The 15,954-nt window shown below is 45.2% G+C and overlaps 1 protein-coding gene across 6 annotated transcripts in view; it reads left to right on the top strand.

Annotated features, from left to right (window-relative positions):
- The first annotated feature begins 202 nt into the window (after nt 1-202).
- The window catches only part of LOC135915827 (uncharacterized), a 28,879-nt gene continuing 13,127 nt past the window's right edge, over nt 203-15,954 (top strand). Inside the window, exons 1-5 of one of the 6 annotated variants that reach the window (XM_065449004.1) lie at nt 1,000-1,416; nt 1,487-1,543; nt 10,661-10,745; nt 12,701-12,849; nt 14,843-15,118. In XM_065449004.1, the coding sequence (XP_065305076.1) occupies nt 12,708-12,849; nt 14,843-15,118 (418 nt within the window). In that variant the 5' untranslated portion in view covers nt 1,000-1,416; nt 1,487-1,543; nt 10,661-10,745; nt 12,701-12,707. Of the gene's footprint in view, nt 968-999; nt 1,417-1,484; nt 1,544-10,097; nt 10,256-10,322; nt 10,478-10,660; nt 10,746-12,700; nt 12,850-14,842; nt 15,119-15,954 lie in introns of those variants that run through there. The other 5 variants (XM_065449009.1, XM_065449006.1, XM_065449008.2 and 2 more) reach the window with 5 other exon arrangements.

Below are 15,954 nucleotides of genomic sequence, written 5' to 3'. Positions count from 1 at the left end.
CCGCTTTGTAGGTGGTAAAAGAAAATTCTACCCACTCGACCCTTAGCTCAGTCCCGGTCCCGTGACATATGAGCTATCATGTCTTCATCTTGCCTAGTTGTCGTTCTATTGCCATCGTCGTCGCGCTTACAATCAGTTAAAGTCAATTGGCTTTGGTGACACCTCAAGACTTCCTGCAAATGGCGTACCATTTTTTTTTTTCGGTTATCTTATTGCAAGAAGGAGGAAACGTTTATTTGCTGTGAAGCTTTACGAAGCATCGCAGCAAATGTTTTCTTCTTCGATTTGTCTTCATTCTTCATGTCGCAGACTTCCGCAGTTCGCTCATTCATCGTTCCCATGCCCACCACCTCTGTTCCTTCGCTCTTGTCGCGTTTGCTTCACCTTGTTCACCGATTCCGTATCACTTCCTTTGCATTCTTTCTTCGTTCGCCCTCTACATCATTCCCTTCCGACTCCCGCATGCGAGACGGCAAGGTCCTTCCTGGGACGCGCGCGCGCATTGTGTACGCCGCCGCTCCAGCGAACCGCGGCGTGAATCGGCCAGTTCCGGTGTTGCAGCGACGTGTCGTCGTCGAGCGTAAGTGTGCGTCGCAGCACCCAGCCGCGAGCTCCCCCTCCGCGACTCCGGAGACGCCTGGCTGCATTCGAAACCTTCGACAGAGGTCCGTGGAAGCAACGCGTGCCTCCATGGTCGCTGTACTGTGAGACGTGTGTACGATAGCCAGCGCCACCAGGGACGAGAGCGCGCAGAAACGTCCCAGGCACGTGTAGTGATCGCAGCGCAGTTTGCGGTGACTCAGTGACGGATAGTATACGTCTTGCCTCGTCTCGGAGGCAACGTTGTGTTCGGTATCCAGGACACTCGGTCATCGCGTCTGTACTTGTGTGTTCTTAGCTGGCTCGGTCGAGACGCACGATCGTCGACAGCTGGAATGTCCCAAGCCCGAGGTGTTCCGCGCAGAGAGTGAGTGGGTTGTTCAGCGACTATAAACAGCACTGTTGTGCGAGAGTGCGGCACCATTTGGAATGACCAGAGTACTGTAGTGAATGCGCATAGTAGGTGACTGCGGTAACAGCGAACATTGTGTTGTTAGCTCTTTGACAGAAGCGTTATCAACGCCTGATTGCAGCGGCCGTTGTCAACTTGGCTTTCCCATTGTCAACGGGCCGACCGTAAAGGCCTAAACAGAAATGCGGGGATCAATGGCGCATGACTGCCTTCTCAAGAAGAAAATTTCCAGCCCTTAAATAAGCTTGTCGGTGAAACATAGCGTCGCTGTGCCTGCTGTATCACACCGATATTTTGGTCGCTGAAAATTCGTTGTTTGTTACTACGCGACCAACGGGCGTCTGGAAGCAGCTGCTCAGAAATTCGGAAAGCCTTCTTCAACTGACTTGCTGAAACCTTCACCGGTGAGTTCAATGTAGATTTGTGATTGAAAAAAAAAATTGTCTCAACGACCAAGCTGCGTTTCCTGTTCAGAACTCTTTAAAAAAGGAAAGCACGTTTGGAGACCACAGCCTAAAAAGCATACAAACGGTGAGTACTTTCACTTACGCCGCTTTTTGTAATACATGTGGACAGAGGAGCCCGGTGATTGTAGACTGTTAGCAGCTAGCAGCGCTTGGCGACGTCTTCTGACACTCTTAAACAAAAACACCGTTTCGGTCGTATCTTGCCACACAACGATAATCGTCATCTGGCTTGTCCGCATTTCCTTTGAACGCTGCGAGCCCGGTACTTGCAAGTCACGAACCGCATGGGCGTTATCAGCATGACAGTGCGTTCTCGGCAGGAAAGCAGCAAGCGGTTTCCTTTCTTCAAGCAAGGAAGCGCAAGCAGGGCAGACGACAATTATCGTTGGATCGCAGATATACACCCCAAAGGGTGTACAATTGTCGTAAGAGAGTACGTTTGCACTGTAGAAACTGTGTAATAGCGCGCCACTGTGTATCACAGAGCTGGACCATACCCGTCAGACCTTCAGCACATATGACTCAGTTTGGCCGCGACCCTACAGGGAAAACAAAAAGTACCAGATCTTTTGCGATTCGGGAGTGACGTCATTTTCATGTCTACTTCAATCTACGACAGAGTGCGCTGGCAGCTCTCCTTGCGGATGTAAGTGATTATGCCATGCTCCGACTCCCCTTTTTTGTTATGGTGAAGCGCGTGTACATCCTAATATCGTGCATTCACCAAGTTTCCACCCTTTGGAGCGTACCTTGTCCCCTAACAATAATTGTCACCTGTCTTGCGCGCCTTTCCTTCAACGCTTCGCGCGGGATACTTCGCCACTAACGGTGTGCGCGTTGTCATCATGACACAGCATTTTCGACAGGGAGCTAGCGCGCGCAGAATTTTCAAGAATTAAATTATGGGGTTTTACGTGCCAAAACCACTTTCTGATTATGAGGTACGCGGTAGTGGAGGGCTCCGGAAATTTCGACCACCTGGGGTTCTTTAACGTGCACCTAAATCTAAGCACACGGGTGTTTTCGCATTTCGCCCCCATCGAAATGCGGCCGCCGTGGCCGGGATTCGATCCCGCGACCTCGTGCTCAGTAGCCAAACACCATAGCCACTGATCAACCACGGCGGGTAATTTTCAAGAATGGAAACGCAAGCAAGACGGGTAACAATTAGTTTTGCGGGACAACGATACCCCCCAAAACATGTAAACAGTTTTTAGAGTGTGCTGGTACATATTAAGAAAAGTTTACGCCCTTTGGGGCGTACCTTAATAGTCCCCAATGACAATTGCCATCGGTCCTGCAAGCGTTTCCTTTTTTCTTTTTGAAAACTCTGCGCGTGCTACTGTCCTGTTGGTGCAAACTTTTCTTCGAAGGTATACGTTCACACTGATCGAGCAGAAGCAGGGTAAATGCGCGCAAACTCAGCCGGAGAGCTTGAGAATCGAGCCGAACACAAATGTGCCATACACACAGGCAGTATACAACTAGTGCATCTAACCTACGGGACAGAAACTTGGATTTTAAAGGGACATTATAGGGAGAAAAGATCGCATCTGTTAGTATTGTAGAAGAATAATTTACCCCCCAAAAAAGGCTCTCTTACCGTGGGAATCAAGATACTTGGTAAGCCAGAAACGAAATACAGTTAAACCTCGGCATAACGAAGTGGATAAAGTCGACAATTTCGTTATATTGAGATCATTTATAAATGCACTTTGTTATATTGAGGTTCTGAATAGATGGTGCTCTATGAAGAAAAATTTAAATACTTCGTTATATCAAGGAATTCGTTATATTGAAGCTCGTTATATCGAAGTAGCGGCGCCACCTTGAAGTTACGGCACAAGCTTGCCGTGGCGTCACAAATTTTGATGGCGTCTGCTAAGGCTGACGTAACATTTATCTGTAAAAATGGGCTACACTGTGTTCTAAAATAAAGGAGCTAAAGCTTGAACATAGCGAAATACAAAAACACTTACTGAGCCACATTGACCAGAGTACGAAACAAATACAACTTTGAAATCAGTGACGTCACACTCGCGTATAGGAGCTGGGCTTCGGTGTGACCAGGCGCGACATTAGGAAAATGTAACGTTTGCCTAACTTTTTTTCTAGTCGTCAAGGAAAAAAAAATTGTCATACTATTACCGCATGATCAACGAAAATGGAGTATTAAAAGAAAGATTTATCCGTCTAAACTCACTTAGATTATCTCTTTTGTGTCCCTAAAAAAAGAAAAACTTTGAGAAGAAGCTAAGAACTGCTCAGTGAGGGATGAAACGAAAATAATACCCAATGGCATTAAGAGACAAAGACTCCGGCGTGCATTAGAAAGTAAACGGGTGTAGACAATAAGCGATAATATAGAGTTGAGATCAAGAGTAGCTGAAGTGAAACAGGTCACGTGATGCGTAGAGCGGGTAATTGGCCAGTGGTCTGTATTATGGCGTAACCGAATGGACTATGCCAAGGGAAGGTAGACGTGCAATCGAGGGCGGCAGATGATGAAGTCGATCGATCGTGTGAAGAGATTAGAAAAATCTGCAGATCTATAGGATGAAGCATGCGCGCACAAAAGACAGGGTTAACTATAGTAAACATAGATGGCTAAAGGAGGTCTTGGTCCGGCGGGCGGCGCATAAACTTAGGTTGATGACGATACCCTAGTGTGCTTAGTTCACCATACTAAATATAGTAAAGTGTGTGTTTCATTTGCGTGCCAAGAATTCGGGCATAATTGTCGCCGCGCTTAGAGTGCGACCATGCGTGGCCAAGGTCGCTCTAGGCATGCCAATGGCATCTCGTCGCCGGAAACGCAGCTCGCGCGAACTGCTCGTCGAGTCCTCTTTCCGGACTGGGCTGCGCCGTTATTAGTAAGACAGGGGTTGGAGGGAATTCGAAATCGGTGCGTGGGACGCGGGTGTGTATTCTTCACTGTTAGCGCCGACAGTCGTTCTACATTGCCGACGGGGCGAGATTGTCTCGTTCGATAAAGGGAAGAGAGAATGCGAGAGCTGCGTCGTGTGTGCCAGGCGCGCTAAATCGGGATGCAGTGGAAATAAGAAACAGCTTCGCAGGTCCCCGTTCGGGCGGGGCAAGCAAGCATTCGGGGTTCTCCGCGCTCTAGGGCCCTGCTTTGTTTAGAGCCAAATCTATAGCCGTGCGTTCACGAACCATCCGACGGTCCTGTTGCGCACGTCACCATAAAACGAGGCGTTGTTTTTTTTTATTTAATCGCTTGTGTGTAAGTGTGTGTGCACGCTTTGCCACATCACCTGGGCGATATTTGCGGTGACTAGCGCAGGATTGTTAGTATAACTTCAATTATGTAAAAAAAAAATACTGCTGGCGTACGAATAGCTAGGCTTTTGGCTGGCCCCGTATGTGGACTATGCCTCAAAATGACTTTTTCGGGTGCAGTGCTACGAAGCACACTGTTGTAAGTTCGATTCCTGATCCCAGCGTACCCGTTTAGAAGGTAGTGGCGTGAAAAAACCGCTTGCATTGCGTTTATAGTTACGTGCGAACTCAGGTGGTCAAAGATATATACCAGCCAGCTGAATTTGCAGGTCACATTTAAAATGCTTGAAAAAGGGCTTGAACGTACATTGATATACATATATCTGATAATTACTGTAGCATCTTAGCATTTAAAAATCATATGATGATGATGAATAAATTTACTAAGATTGCGAAAAGATTGTCGGATTGCCAGTTGCCAAATTCGCCATCTTGTGAGCTCTGATTGGCTCAGAATGCTAGCGTGATGTCACGGGAACGAGCAAGCGTAACTGGCTGGAGCATCCGTACAAATTATCGGTGTTGGAAAGCGGCGGTGTATTTCTCACTGCATGCTTACGTTGTCACCGACTACAGACGTCTGTCGCTATCTCAGTGACTCGAAAATATTTTCCTGACGAATCAAGGAATCCGGAAAGAATCAATAGAACAGTTATCTTGAAAGTAGACGCTTCTGGATGCTATAAAATCATTGCAATGATATGGCGTGGGTTAAGAACGTGAAATACCAGAGCCGTGAATTTTTCCGTAGCGGAAAAAAAAAAGCCCACGGGACACACGTTACAAGTACACACCCAACATCCCCGTGACGTCATGAGATTTTGACAGTGTCTTATCGGGACAATAGCTAATAGTTCGTTGGTAAACAGAATTCACTGCATTATAGAAGAGCCTAGAAACTCAACATATATATGGTATTGAGTAATCAATACCATATATATCGTAATCAATGAATATATTAACATATTCTCATTGATTACGAGAAAGCGTTTGATTCTGTCGAAACCTCAGCAGTCATGGAGGCATTACGGAACCACGGTGTAGACGAGCCGTATGTAAAAATACTGAAAGATATCTATAGCGGCTCCACAGCCACCATAGTCCTCCATAAAGAAAGCAACAAAATCCCAATAAAGAAAGGCGTCAGGCAGGGAGATACGATCTCTCCAATGCTGTTCACAGCGTGCTTACGGGATGTATTCAGAGACCTGGATTGGGAAGAATTGGGAATAAGAGTTGATTGAGAATACCTTAGTAACTTGCGATTCGCCGATGATATTGCCTTGCTTAGTAACTCAGGGGACCAACTGCAATGCATGCTCACTGACCTGGAGAGGCAAAGCAGAAGGCTGGGTCTAAAAATTAATCTGCAGAAAACTAAAGTAATGTTTAACAGTCTCGGAAGAGAACAGCAGTTTACGATAGGTAGCGAGGCACTGGAAGTGGTAAGGGAATACATCTACTTATGGCAGGTAGTGACGGCGGATCCGGATCATGAGACGGAAATAAGAATAAGAATGGGCTGGGGTGCGTTTGGCAGGCATTCTCAGATCATGAACAGCAGGTTGCCATTATCCCTCAAGAGAAAAGTGTATAATAACTGTGTCTTACCAGTACTCACCTACTGGGCAGAAACCTGGAGGTTTACGAAAAGGGTTCTACTCAAATTGAGGGTGACGCAACGAGCTATGGAAAGAAGAATTATAGGTGTAACGTTAAGGGACAAGAAAAGAGCAGTTTGGGTGAGGGAAAAAACGCGAGTTAATGACATCTTAGTTGAAATCAAGAAAAAGAAATGGGCATGGGCAGGACATGTAATGAGGAGGGAAGATAACCGATGGTCATTAAGGGTTACGGACTGGATTCCAAGGGAAGGGAAGCGTAGCAGGGGGCGGCAGAAAGTTAGGTGGGCGTATGAGATTAAGAAGTTTGCAAGGACGACATGGCCACAATTAGTACGTGACCGGCGTTGTTCAAGAAGTATGGGAGAGGCCTTTGCCCTGCAGTGGGCGTAACCAGACTGATGATGAGAACTTAAGCTCCTTCTGAAATGAAAAAAAAACGCAAATATTCGAATGTATACAGTGAAATACGCGGAGTCATGCATAATGACGTGCCGCGGCTAAGACACGACCGCGAAGTTCAAAAATGAAAACTTCACCTTTGATTTTCTTTTCTAATAGCTAGGCCCCTCACTTTTCCAACAAATAAACGTCGAATCGATTCTGAAAAAACGTTTAGTCAGAACTCATCTACGATGGCTATCAAGCGTTCCAATAGCCGAAACGCGTCATGTATGAGGCGTGTGCTACAGCCTGGCTCCGCTCTCGAGCTTCGCTCTGGACACGCTGCGCCTTCTGGCGGTGCCGCCATGAAGTCCGCGCGAACCCAGAGGCACGCGTACAGTGACCCAAGTTGGCGTCAGAGATGTTTATTCAAAAACGGCAAAGGTCCAGTGGCGCATACCCAGTAATCCCCGGGGTAAGGAGAAGTAGAAGCTCTCGTCACTCGTATCTTGTCATTTAATTTAAGAAGTATTTAATCCCCCGCCTCCTATCCAGTGATATATACCCAGGTGAACGCGTCTCGATGCTAACTACCTTGGAAATCAGACAGCGCTATCTTCGGGATCGGCCCAAATATTTATAGCTAGATAGCCGAACGGAAACTGGTCTGACCATGCGAAGAATGCTATTGGCATTGAAATATTTCACCAGACAACGCTAACGTTTATATCCAGAGTCCGTTTAGGATTAAAAGAAAAACGCTTGAAAGAAGAGGGAGCTGTAGAAAGTACTTCTTCGTTTACTTCTGCGAATAAAGCAGTGTGAGTAATATGGCCTTCAAGTCACAGAAAGGTCGATGTGGACGACGCATGAGTGCTTGCATATCCAAATGGCGTCCGTGAAATCGGGGTCACCATCACAAATTGAAGATGTCACGGGGAAGAACCCACGCGACCGAGGACAAGCTTGACGCAAAGGTCGGCCTCCACGTGACTAGAATTGTTTCTCCACCAAACTGACACCGTCGGGCATCGTTGCAAAAGTGGTTGAAGTTGAACATTCGTATTTGAGTCATCATACCTTTCTTGCAACATGGCCCACCTTGCAGTACGGAGGTCTCTTCCAGAATTCTCGACCATTCCTAGCCCTCAGCCAGCGGACATCTTGTTGCATCTCATTGTTGTCTTGTTGTCTCTAAATTTTAATTCAGCGAACATCTGTGCGCCAGGAACGCCCACAGTTGCGTCGCTAAAAATGAAATTATTTACAGGGGAAGTAGATAATGTCTACAAGTGCGCTGATGAGAAATGAAAAAAAGAAATGAACACTGAAAACATTGAATAGCGCGGGTGATACGCGTGCTTGTGGGGTGTAATCTCGCCTCATTTTTACTCTTTCAAAAGGTTACGGTTTTTAATGCGTAATTGCGCCGCAATTCTCTCGTGATGTAACCCAATTCACCCTTCGGTTTGCAATTTTGTCCCGTACAATATAATGGTCCGTGATGTAACCCAATTCACCCTTCGGTTTGCAATTTTGTCCCGTACAATATAATGGTCGTCGTTGTGAACGTACATTTCATTTCCCTTACAAATATGGAAGCCGCGCGTACTCTTTCTCCGCGAAGGCTGTTGAAGAGGGATAACGTTCCCGTGAAGACACACGCTCTAAAAATAGTTTACTGCCTTTGGAGCGTATCTTAATTCGTCCCACAGGAATGATCGCCATCCGTCATGCTTGCGTTTTCTTAATTGATAGTTAACACATTAGTAGCTGTTTTAGTAAATTACCCAACTGCCATATCAAAACGGTCACTCCTAATTTCAGGAAGGTGAAATAGCAGACGTATTTTAAAAGCTTATAGTGAGCACACGCCTCCCGTGGGATACATGTGACGTTTGTTATACGTTTATTTAAGTTTAGATGCAGCACATAATAATGTAGAATGAAACTTGTAACTTATAAGACAGGTTTTTCATCACAAGGTTTTCTTCAGCAAATATACTCCTGTCGCCTGTATTGCCTGCTTCACGAACTTGTCTGTATATAAACTTACTCGAGGCAGACACCTCTGGCGTCTTAGCTTTCACCGTCATGAGGCTTCAAACGCATAGTGAGATAATGGGATAAACTTTCCGAAAACGAAATTTATTTTTCGTAAGAGCTGACGCAACGTTCACAAAAAATAGTGAAACAAGCCCATATTGGTAAACTTTACGGAGAATTAATCGTACGCACACAGCAGAGATGCATTAATATCTTACGCTACATGTAGCTTCGTAACATCAAATATGCCAGCCAGTCGTTATGCTGGACATCTCAAAGTTTGTACTCTTTGCGGCTTATCTTAATTCTTCCAAAACTATAATAATCGTCATCTGCCTTACTTGAGCTTGCTTTCTTGAAAACTCTGTGCTCGCTACTTTCGCGTGAAGAATGCGATGCCAAGAATGTACCAGGCACACAGCTCCAAAGGAAGGAAAGGCGCGCAAGATATGATTATTGTTGTGAAACAATTAAGGCATATGCAAGCCCAAAAAGGATGCAAAGATGTGCTCGCAGCCCGCCATCGTGAAACAGCACTTACGAACGAAAAGCATTATGGAATCGGCCGCACGTGCCTTGATCACCGTGACCTCAATATAAAGTTTTGAATTCGGCCTCACGAACATGACAGTCATCTAAATCCAGTTTAGTTGACGTGCGATCGAGTGCACCGCAATCGCCACCAGCTGCGGTTCGTCAAACATTTTTGGTAGCCCGTTGACTCACACCATTCGGCACACCACGAGGAGAAATAAACAACAGAAACAAGAAAAAAGTTTGACTTGGGTGCTTGGCGTTGTGCCTAAACCCTTGACCATTCATTCATCGCCTTCTCGCTGGCGGCGGTCGACAAGAGACACAAGCTAGCGCCGCACGCGTAGTCGAGTTGTGTCGCGCATACCTTTTGGAATGCATCGAGGCCATCGCAGTAACCTACACTCACGTTCAATTAAAGTCGCCGGTGGGCGGGTTGTATCACTCCGTATCCCCAAGGACATCCAGGGGCGTTCATTGAACGCAGAAGCGAGGAATTTGATACGCCGAAACACATGTTACTGTTTTAGCGAGAAAAATTGCCGAGGTGTTCGTACCATATGGTAACGTTCGGTCCGATTCACATTTCAGGGTGTATCATCGCTGAATCTTGCGACGAAGCACGGAAACGTCTGCCGTGTTTCGGGAAATTTGGCAAAGTAACAACCGAAACTGATTCGTAGACCGAGGCCCACGGTAGGCAGCGCCGGCACAAAGCTGGCAACGATTGTGGCGCCATCTGGTAGCAAACTTGCGCACCATTGGCGCGCGCGAGAAAAGACAAGCGGAGGCTGTGACTGGGGAACTGGAATGGAGGTCACAACTTTGAAAACAAAGTTTGTTGGTTTCGCTCGTCAACGGTCGATACAGGAGCACCTCGGCGATGCGAGGTGAGAGCACGGGTGACAAATCGCGCTTTCAGCGCTCGCGTTCCGCGTTGAAGGCGTTGGATTCTCGCATGTCAGCGGCAGTTTCCAGAGCGATCGTGTCGGCCGAAGGCGCTAGCCTTTAGTAGTGAAACTACTTTTTCATGTGGGTGTCCGTGGGGTAACCGTGGTCGTATTCGGACGGAGAGTTGGCGTTGACAGAACTCCCGCCGGTGCCGGCTCATGGTAAGTTTACGCGACTGTTTGTAGCAACCTGCGATCTCTTCCTCTGTATTAGAGGTACTGGAATAACTTTGGTAGGCGCTCACAGAACGCGTGGATGAGCGCGTGTCCGTGCTGTTTGCACCTTCTTTTCGTTTTTCGATGTGAAATGTGCGCGACCGTGAACGCCCATAATTTTCGATGCAGGTTCGTGCACTCTCGATGTAACCGCAGGATGACAGAGGCGCAAGAGCGGAGAAGGAAGGAGTCGGTTCATCATTCAACGAGTCGGGTATGATCTCCGGCGCACTGCCGTAATTTCAAATCTCTTGATGCAGTCGGTCACGCAAGTTTAAGGGACACCGGATTGGCGGAAAAGCTGAATTCCCACGAAGCCTTGGCACATTACTATAGGTAGCTCGAATTGATAGTTTCTATCTGTATTGGCCCTTGCAGCGCCTACACAGTGGCTCATATTATATTAAAATCACCATGCATAAATAAAATCAGAAATTCATCATATATGCTGTGGGACTCGTGTCGCGTAAACTTTTGCGCCTGACTGCACATTTCTTGTTACTTAGCTGAACTGTTAATTAGCTTATTTTTGGTGCACAATATTTCCCTTCCGTTGGTTTCTTAATATTTTAACTGGTCTACATTCGAATAATAACCATACGGAAGTTCTATGACCCATTTAAACATATGCTCCTGTAATTTTAATGCAAAACTTAAGCACTCTTTGCCTCATTCTTGGCACATTGCAATAGATAAGTTACTGTCTCGCCTCACTTTTATAGAAAGGAAGTAAGGTGTGACCGATTCTCGAATTGAACCTTTGCCATCGAGCACAGCAGCCGATGTTCTAATCATTAGACCACGATCGCAAGCACAATTCTTGCGTTCCAAAGCCAGCACACTCTTTCAAACTTTCTCATCTTCAGTTGTGCCAACTCGCACTTAAGGCACCATGTTAGATTGCTCTATCTCTAGGAATGGCCCACTTTTCCCAGTATTTTCTCATAGTGGCTAATACTACATGCGAGTTGTGCAGTGTTGTACTGAATTCATGCATGATCACCCATGTTAATCATGTTTTCACACTCCATCACTGGAGTAGAAATTCCATTATTGCTTTAATATACACCACATGACATAGCCAGAGGCACGTATGATTGTGAAACATGTGGTCGCTGATGACATCTCAATCAGTGTTTCTCTCACGCTCGTCCACTACACATGTAGAATCCAACAATTGTCATGTTGCAAGCTAGCGTTCAACACCTGGCGTATAAATCATGCCGTTGCCACCCTAAGATCATCTTGGATGTGGTTGACGTTGTGCTCCTGTTGTCATACACACATACGCTCGCAATCCACAGGCACAATTACTAAATTCGCACAACCACATTGGTCCACCTGGTATCACTTTGCGAAAGCCCAAGAAATGCCGGGTAGCCAGGTACTTGCAAAATGCTTTGCACAACATTAATTTTCATAGTGCGTAGGATATGCGCAATATTAAAATTAGAACTGTAGCGTAAGGGAACGCGAGTGCTAGTATGCATCCATCAGGTTCTTGTCTTGTACCTGTCTTTTAGTGTGTGTGTTTTGTGTGTATGCATATTGCTTCATACAAATCTTGTTTCCTTGTCTCTAACATTTTATAGAGTAAAATGCTTCTAGTATATGATGCAGTCACTTCAGAGTAAAGGTTGTGGAGGAAAAAGTGGATGCAGTATTATTGTCTACTTGATAAGAAATCCTGATGCATATGGCAGTTAGAAACGCAGGATTAAGTGACCTTTGTTTCATTTGAAATTATTGTACTCCATGTCTGATTTCTACCTATCAGTAAATGCCTTTAATTGCATGCATAATTGCATAATTGCATAATTCAGACGTTCGCTGGTCTCGAAACGTCCTGGCGTAAATCAATAATGCCCAAAATCTGGTTACTGAAACTTACATGTGCACATTTAGTTGTTTTAGAGACCCATTTAATGTGTTTAGCCACTGGTGCTAGGTATCGCCCATGAGATGTGTCCGTTTGTTTTGAAGTCTGTTTTTCATATAATGTACTTGTTTTCGTCTACTTTCACTTCCCGTGATCGTTTCTGCATTTCAGTTTAAAAATATCAGTTAACTTCTCCTCTGCTTTTCTTGGCTTCATTGCCTGTTGGCTTCGTATGTTTGTAAATATATGTGTCAGTAGTATTGAGGCCACATTATTTGTGTCAAATGCAGGCGTAAGATGTTTAGGAGTGCCAGCATGAACCTGGGCGCAGTGGCGTTGCCGGGATGCCAGGTCATCCTGTGCTTCATCAACATTGTCCTGCAGCTGGTCTCACTGCCTCCGTCCTACTGGGGAACCTACATTGCAAAGACTGATCAAGGTTGGTCGTTATTGTCATTAGAATTTTTAAAATAATGTGGTATCTTGCCGTGTAGCTTTGAAAACTGTGCCTTTGTTTTGCATTTTCTGTCTGCCATGAATGTACACGAATTTAGCCAACTTGGGACCTGTTTGGACTACAAAGTCTGAGAAATCGGCAAATAGAAACCTGTCCTGGAGTGGGCCTTCGGCTGCTCTACAAGCAACAAACAGTGATAATTTTCAGGGCTGTACAACAAACACACAGCGGAGTGACAGTGCAAGTGAAATATGCAAATGCTGACATAGTTGCTATTTGGAAATAGGTATTTACAGTAGAACTCTCTTATTACGTCTCTTAGTGGACCACGATAGAACAAAATATTAAGGAAAACATAAATTTGCCAGTCAATTAAACGGATTCATGGCACCGCCATAGGCTTAATTAGAATGTAAGGACAGCCAAAATTTTTGACACCTTACAGCGTGCCATTTGATAATTCAGACTCTGCGGCATGGCCGCATGCTGATTTAGCCACTGAGTGAGCAGAAAGAGCAATATTTTTGTTTTGATATATTGCTGGCATGGTCATTGGTTATGTTGCCAGCGCCCTCTTGAAACCACTGCTAGTGAAGTCCAGTCAGTCCAGTAGTCACCGGCTGCGCCAAAAGCATGGGACAAGCCAAGCCAAAGTTGCCAAGTTATCTAACAGTCACTTAATTTGAAAAGTGTCTGAGTGTTTTGATATCGCTGCGGTGAAAAAATGGAATTTTCAGCGTGCTGCTTCAAATATCGCAGCTTCTTTTGGGCAAGGTTGTGTTCATGTGGGAAATAAATGTTGATAATTATGCGCAGCCCTAATTATGCACAGTCGTAAGTTTCTAGATAGTATCGCACTCTGGAACAGTAGATGTCTTCATCAATAGAATCATAGTCTTCATGACGAACTTCACTGGCAATATTTTCAACCGTCTCCTCAGATCAGGTAACAAGGGCGTCATCTGAGGTCTGTTATTCCTGGCGACGCAAATGAAGTGGTACAGGGGTAGCCTAACTGCAATACCATTGCAGCTTCATCTTTTTTTATTTGTATGTGTAGTTCCCCGCGACTGCCTGATGGATTGAATTTTATTTATTATATATAGCATAACCATTTAATATGTTTGTTAGGCTTTTCCTGTTCCATACATTGATTAGGCCAGGGATCTGTCTGTCCGTCCGTCTGTCTGCCTGTCTGTCGTTTATTCAGAGTCCTCATTAGTCGTTTATTTTCTTGCAAATCCGATATTTTGGACTCTTGATTATTCTGACTTTTAGGCAGTTCCCATGAAGTCCGAATTATTGGTCTGCGAATGTATTTGTGGGCTGACGTGTTGCCAAAATAATCTACGAACAGCGGCTTACACAAGACATTGTTTTCTAGTTTGCCTGTAGTTGCCGGCCGTTTGCGCCTGTCTTTGTAGCCACTGTCCGTGCTTGTTGTCGACGTATGCCAGTAGTCCCATGATCTTGGCGGCCATACGTCGTGCTTATGCAGAAGCCCGCTCTTCCGTCAGCACTAAAATGTTCCCTCACTTTCGATTGTTTCTATTTCACTGCCTTTCCTTTTTGCTAACTCTCCCGAAACACACATGCTTTTTCTCCACTTCCCAGTGTACCTTTCTCTTGACAATAAAAGCAGTCTATTCTACTCTCTACTCCTTTGTCGGAATCAACCTCGGACATGCTCATTATCTTTCACATTGCTTCATATGATGAATTTGTATGTTATGAATGCCTGTATTTACTACGTTGGATGTGTCCAATGTATGCGAAATGTATTTTTTGAAGAATTAACGTCTTGTCATTAGGACATATTTATTTTGTCAAAATCTTTGTCTTTATGTCTTTGTACTTATATAGAGGTCGAGGGCTGGTCAAGCTCACTAGCTGTTGTCGTTGACCCCCTTCATCCTCATTGTGAAAATAAACCTTCTTACACGCCATCGTGCTATCCCTGTACTTGTTGCCACAGGAGCCATTCTCGAGCGTGGCCACTTCGGATTGTGGTACGTCTGCAGCGAGCGCGTGCCGTTCTTCTTTGAGGACTGCGAGGCTCCCATCACGTACCTGAGGCTGACCGGACTCAGCACGGCCGCCGGAGCATTGGCCATCATTCACCTGCTCATACTGTTCGGAGCTCTACCGCTCATCGTCATACGCTTGGTCCAGTCTATTCGAAACATCGAAGACGGGTGCCTCGATGTGCGATTCCTGTGTTTGGCCAAGACTACTGTCACTGTTGTTGCATGTGAGTCTATAGGTCCATTTACTTTGTGCTCACATTGCCGAATGCCGTAGCATTTAGAGGTTGTTAGTGATAAAATGAAAAGCTAGACCACCACCTTCGTGTTTCAGAAGGCAGTGATATGGACTGGGCAGCAAACGGGTAAATAGCTGATATTCCGGTTGAGATTAAGAGGAATAAATGGAGTTGGGTGGTCAGTGTAATGCGCAAACCAGATAACCGGTGATTATAAGAGGGATTACATTTTAAGATTAAAGAAATTTCTCATAGAACACATTCACTCAATTTTTTCCGAGGTCTATAAAAGCATGGAACTGAAAGAAGCTATACATAGTATGTATAATGAACTATTTGCATCATAACTGTGATGTTCTTATGGTTTGCTATTTGTCACAGCTACTTTGGTTGCTTTTGATCTTCTTGTATTGATCAATCATGTCTCCCCTCCCACTGTAATGCCACTAAGCACTGTAGGTAAATAAAAAAATAGATGAACTGAATGAGTGCCAAGGCTTGGGAAATGCATTCAAGAACGGCAGAGGCGGTGTGAGGTGGTGAAAACGCAGGTGATGGGATAAAATTAGGACATGTATTTGCAGTCATAGGATCATGCAACTTCATTTGAGGGAGATTGCTTGTTTATCTGTTTGATCATGAGGAGCAGGGTCTTTGTTATAGCATTGTTCTGACCTGGCACATATTCAATATCACTGGGTATCACTGGATGTGCGATGGAATATGTTGTATATCACTACAATAAAGTGAATTTTTGGGCTAGTTGCTAACCCATGGTAACAAGCTAACAGTTCGAGCACAAGGCAACGATTACGAACAGATAT

The sequence above is a fragment of the Dermacentor albipictus genome, chromosome 10, assembly GCF_038994185.2.
Source record: "Dermacentor albipictus isolate Rhodes 1998 colony chromosome 10, USDA_Dalb.pri_finalv2, whole genome shotgun sequence".
In the NCBI taxonomy this organism is placed as follows: Eukaryota; Metazoa; Arthropoda; class Arachnida; order Ixodida; family Ixodidae; genus Dermacentor; species Dermacentor albipictus.
This window is presented reverse-complemented; position numbering and strand designations above follow the sequence as displayed.